Here is a 6,000-nt window from a genome sequence, read left to right on the forward strand (position 1 = left end):
ATCAGCTGAAGAACAAAGATTTTATTATTACGACTGAAAGTTTTGAAGAGATTCTTAGGCAAATCAAAGAAGAAATGGCAAAAGTTTTGAAATCAACGGAAAGTGCTGCAACTAAAGAAGAATATGATGATCTGAAGAAGAAGCTAATAGATCTTGAAGCTAAAATGTCTGATGAAAAGAAGGGAAAACTGGAAAATGAAAAAGAACTTGCAGAACTAAAGAAAACTAGTTCTGCCCTGAAGAAGAAGCTATTAGAACTTGAAGCCAAGATGTCCAGAGAAAATGACGAAAAACTTGAGAATGCAGAATTGAAAAAGAAACTTGGCATCTTGGAGACTCTTGTTTCAGAACAGAAAAAGGTAAAACAAATTTCCTTCTGCTTATTTTCTAAATGATGTATGTCACACTTGTATCTGCATTTTTGCATTAAAGAAGATAAAGATACTATGTTAAGTGTAAGAAAAAACTTGATAATTCAAGTTCTTGTGACAAAAGTATTAAATTTTAGTATCTAGTCAATTAACTGGAAAGGCAACCAGGTTCATTCCATGTACAATAGGTATGAAGTGTGTAAAGCTATATATCTGCTACAGAAATAGTCTGAATTTTTATTTAAAAAAGGGCATAAATGAAGGTAAAGGTCATAATTAAAGGTTAAATATTAGCTGTAATGGCTCATGGTGAAGGTCATAATTAAAGGTTAAATGTTTGCTCTAATGGCACATGTTGAAAGTCATAATTAAAGGTTAAATGTTTGCTCTAATGGCACATGTTGAAGATCATTATAAGGGATTTACCAACCCTTTTTATATTAGGAGTCCATTGGACGCAGGATCTATAAAACAGGGGTCCACCACAAAATTTTGAGGGTCCACTCCCAGACAATTTTCTACCCCCACCCAAAAACTTCTTAAGTCAGCCTGTTTTGCCATTGTTTAAACCGAAAGTTCTGTCATAGATAACGGTAACAACCGAGCGCTCCCACTGATAATAATATGGGGACACGTGGGTGCTCACTAATGATTGGTTGGTATTTTAAATGCCGACATTTACTAGCCAATTAACTGACACGTTACTTTAAATACCAGTTTGTGTTTCCCATGACCTTCACCTTTAGATATCGTAAAAATACGGAAAGGAGAGTTCCTCTAAACATTTTTTATGTATTAAAATATATAAATGACAGTTACTTTAGACAATTTTTCAGTGTCCATGTGTACGCAGAATTTATTTTTTGTGGGTACAGGATGGCATTTTATGCGTATATGACGCAGGATCCTGCGTCCGGTATATCCCTGCATAATAAAAGGTTAAATGTAAGCTCTCATGGTATAGGTCATAATTAAAGGTTTAATGTTAACTCTAATGGCTTATGGTAAAGGTCATAATTAAAAGTTAAATGTTAGCTCTAATGGCTTATGGTGAAGGTCATAATTAAAGGTTAAATGTTAGCTCTAATGGCTTATGGTGAAGGTCATAATTAAAGGTTAAATGTTAGCTCTAATGGCTTATGGTGAAGGTCATACTTAAAGGTTAAATGTTAACTCTAATGGCTTATGGTAAAGGTCATAATTAAAGGTTAAATGTTAGCTCTAATGGCTTATGGTAAAGGTCATACTTAAAGGTTAAATGTTAACTCTAATGTCTTATGGTAAAGGTCATAATTAAAGGTTAAATGTTAGCTCTAATGGCTTATGGTGAAGGTCATACTTAAAGGTTAAATGTTAACTCTAATGGCTTATGGTGAAGGTCATACTTAAATGTTAAATGTTAGCTCTTATGGCTCATGGTGAAGGCCATACTGAAAAGGTTAAATGTTAAATCTAATGGCTTATGGTGAAGGTCATACTTAAATGTTAAATGTTAGCTCTTATGGCTCATGGTGAAGGCCATACTGAAAAGTTAAATGTTAGCTCTAATGGCTCATATTGAAAGTATACTTAAAGGTAAAATGGTAACTCTAATGGCTCATGGTGAAGCTCATACTTTATGGTTAAATGTTACCTCTAATGGCTCATGGTGAAGGTCATTATTAAAGGTTAAATATTAATTCTAATGGCTCATGGTGAAGGTCATATTGAAAGGCTAAATGTTAGCTCTTATGGCTCATGTTGAAGGTCAAACCTTTAGGTTAAATGATAGCCCTAACAGTTCATGCTGAAGGTCATAATTAAAGGTTAAATGTTAGCTCTAATTGCTCATGGTGAAGGTCATGCTAAAAGGTTAAATTTCAGCTCTAATGGCACATGGTGAAAGTCATTATTAATGGTTAAATGTGAGCACTAACGGTTCATGGTAAAGTCATACTTAAAGGTTACATGTTAGCTCTTATGGCTCATGTTGAAGGTCATACTTAATGGTTAAATGTAAGCTCTAATGCCGCATGGTGGAAGTGATACTTAAAGGTAAAATGTTAGCTCTAATGGCTCATGGTGAGGGTCATAATTAAAGCTTAAATATTAGCTGTAATGACTCATGCTGAAGGTCATACTCAAAGGTTTAATGTAAGCTCTAATGGCTCATGATCAAGGCCATAATTAAAGGTTAAACGTTAGCTCTAATGGCTCATGGTGAAGGTCATAATTAAAGGTTAAATGTTAGCTCTAATGACTCATGGTGAAAGTGATACTTAAAGGTAAAATGTTAGCTCTAATGGCTCATGGTGAGGGTCATAATTAAAGCTTAAATATTAGCTGTAATGACTCATGCTGAAGGTCATACTCAAAGGTTTAATGTAAGCTCTAATGGCTCATGATCAAGGCCATAATTAAAGGTTAAACGTTAGCTCTAATGGCTTATGGTAAAGGTCATACTTAAAGGTTAAATGTTAACTCTAATGGCTTATGATGAAGGTCATACTTAAAGGTTAAATGTTAGCTCTAATGACTTATGGTAAAGGTCATAATTAAAGGTCAAATGTTAACTCTAATGACTTATGGTAAAGGTCATATTTAAAGGTTAAATTGTAGCTCTAATGGTTCATGGTGAAGGTCATACTTAAAAATTAAATATTCGCTGTAATGGCTCATGTTGAAGGTCATAAGCTGTGATAATCGCACGCATGGTTTAATATTTAACCAAACATACATATGTACTTAAAGGTTAGATGTTAGCTCTAATGGTTCATGGTAAAGTCATACTGAAAGGTTAAATGTTAGCTCTATGGCTCATGGTGAAGGTCATACTTAAATGTATAATGTTAGCTCTAATGGCTCATGGTGAAGGTCATAATTAAAGGTTTTATGTTAGCTCTTATGGCTCATGGTTAAGGTCATAATTAAAGGTTAAATGTTAGCTCTAATGGCTCATGGTGAAGGTCATACTTAAATGTATAATGTTAGCTCTAATGGCTCATGGTGAATTCATACTGAAAGGTTAAATGTTAGCTCTATGGCTCATGGTGAAGGTCATACTTAAATGTATAATGTTAGCTCTAATGGCTCATGGTAAAGGTCATAATTAAAAGTTAAATGTTAGCTCTAATGGCTTATGGTAAAGGTCATACTTAAAGGTTAAATGTTAACTCTAATGGCTTATGGTAAAGGTCATACTTAAATGTATAATGTTAGCTCTAATGGCACATGGTGAAGATCATACATGTTAAATGTTAGCTCTAATGACTCATGGTGAAGGTCATACTTAAAGGTTAAATGTTAGCTCTAATGGCTTATGGTAAAGGTCATACTTAAATGTATAAAGTTAGCTCTAATGGCACATGGTAAAGGTCATAATTAAAAGTTAAATGTTAGCTCTAATGGCTCATGTTGAAGGTCATACTTAAAGGTTAAATGTTAGCTCTAATGGCTCATGTTGAAGGTCATAATTAAAGGTTAAATGTAAACTCTAATGGCTTATGGTAAAGGTCATACTTAAATGTATAATGTTAGCTCTAATGGCACATGGTGAAGATCATACTTAAATGTTAAATGTTAGCTCTAATGGCTCATGGTGAAGATCATACTTAAATGTTAAATGTTAGCTCTAATGACTCACGGTGAAGGTAATACTTAAATGTATAATGTTAGCTCTAATGGCACATGGTGAAGATCATACTTAAATGTTAAATGTAAGCTCTAATGGCTCATGTTGAAGGTCATACTTAAAGGTTAAATGTTAGCTCTAATAGCTCATGTTGAAGGTCATAATTTAAGGTTAAATGTTAGCTCTAATGGCACATGGTGAAGATCATACTTAAAGGTTAAATGTTAACTCTAATGGCTTATGGTAAAGGTCATACTTAAATGTATAATGTTAGCTCTAATGGCACATGGTGAAGATCATACTTACATGTTAAATGTTAGCTCTAATGACTCATGGTGAAGGTCATACTTAAAGGTTAAATGTTAACTCTAATGGCTTATGGTAAAGGTCATACTGAAATGTATAATGTTAGCTCTAATGGCACTAGGTGAAGATCATACTTAAAGGTTAAATGTTAGCTCTAATGGCTTATGGTAAAGGTCATACTTAAATGTATAATGTTAGCTCTAATGGCACATGGTGAAGAACATACTTACATGTTAAATGTTAGCTCTAATGGCTTATGGTAAAGGTCATACTTGAATGTATAATGTTAGCTCTAATGGCACATGGTGAAGATCATACTTACATGTTAAATGTTAGGTCTAATGGCTTATGGTAAAGGTCATACTTAAATGTATAATGTTAGCTCTAATGGCACATGATGAAGATCATACTTACATGTTAAATGTTAGCTCTAATCATAATTAATAGATCATAATTAAAGGTTAAATGTTCGCTGTAATGTTGATAATTTGGCTTCAAATTTTTACCACTCAGAAATGCAAGTGTTTAAACAAAATTATTATTTCAGGATTTAAATTCTGAGCTGATGACCTACTTAGCATAAGTGATTAAATGGGGCAATTATGGTGGTTATTATGTTAACGTACATAGCTACACATAAACTATCAAGTACATACTCCTATGAATTTTAATTCAACTTCTTAATAATAAATTGTTGATTATTTTTGTACTATAATTATTGGAGTAAATAAGATACGTTGTTTTTGCAGGAGATAGCAAAAATAAAGTCGGAAACTTCTTCAGGTCAAAGTCAAAATTATGAGCAAACCAAGTTAGGTGAGTAAATATTTGTGTTGAACTTGATAGTGTACACACCTTGACATGTTTATTTCTACAGAACTAATTGATGGATGATTACCAAACTTTGTCAGTAGCATTGTTGGGTAGTCTTTTATCAAGTTTGCTCATATTAATTTGATTGGCCCCTTTTAGGGGCCTGTATAGCTAAAAATAGAAAAAAACCTTTAGATATCTTCTTCTACAGAACTAACTGATGGATGATCACCAAACTTTGTCTGTAGCATTCTTGGTACTTTTTATCAAGTTTGCTCATATGAATTTGATTGGCCCTGTTTAGGGGCCGCTAAAATTAAAAATAGAAATATGTTTAAATGTCTATGGCTTCAGAACTAATTGATGGATGATCACCAAACTTTGTTTGTAGCATTGTTGGGTAGTCATTTATCAAGTTTGCTCATATTATTTTGATTGGCCCCTTATAGGGGCTGCTAAAATTAAAAATAGAAATATGTTTAAACGTCTATTGCTACAGAACTAATTGATGGATTATCACCAAACTTTGTCTGTAGCAATATTCAATTGGGTAGTTTTTTATCAAGTTTGCTCATATTAATTTGATTGCTCCCTTTAAGGGGCCGATAATATTAAAAATAGAAATAATTTTAAACATCTTTTTCTACAGAACTAATTGATGGATGATCACCAAACTTTGTTTGTAGCATTTTTGGGTAATCATTTATCAAGTTTGCTCACATTAATTTGATTGGCCCCTTTTCAGGGCCACTCGAGCTAAAAATAGAAAAACCTTTAAACATCTACTTTAACCCTTTCCCCCATGAGCATATTGTGAAAAATGGCCATTTTCACTGAAAAGCCTCCTCTTACAAGTTCAAACTGCTATGAAACTATGAAAAATGCTTCAATACTAATCAA

The 6,000-nt window shown here is 33.0% G+C and overlaps 1 protein-coding gene across 1 annotated transcript in view; it reads left to right on the plus strand.

Moving 5' to 3' along the window:
- The window catches only part of LOC132740421 (uncharacterized protein CXorf38-like), a 35,319-nt gene extending 29,691 nt beyond the window's left edge, over window positions 1-5,628 (plus strand). The window contains exons 4-5 of the mRNA XM_060728326.1: window positions 6-359; window positions 5,037-5,628. Of these exons, the coding sequence (XP_060584309.1) occupies window positions 6-359; window positions 5,037-5,111 (429 nt within the window). The 3' untranslated portion in view covers window positions 5,112-5,628. The remainder of the gene's footprint in view (window positions 1-5; window positions 360-5,036) is intronic.
- The last annotated feature ends 372 nt before the right edge of the window (window positions 5,629-6,000 follow it).

The sequence above is a fragment of the Ruditapes philippinarum genome, unplaced genomic scaffold (genome assembly GCF_026571515.1).
Source record: "Ruditapes philippinarum isolate M1 unplaced genomic scaffold, ASM2657151v2 ctg4690_1_1_1_1, whole genome shotgun sequence".
In the NCBI taxonomy this organism is placed as follows: Eukaryota; Metazoa; Mollusca; class Bivalvia; order Venerida; family Veneridae; genus Ruditapes; species Ruditapes philippinarum.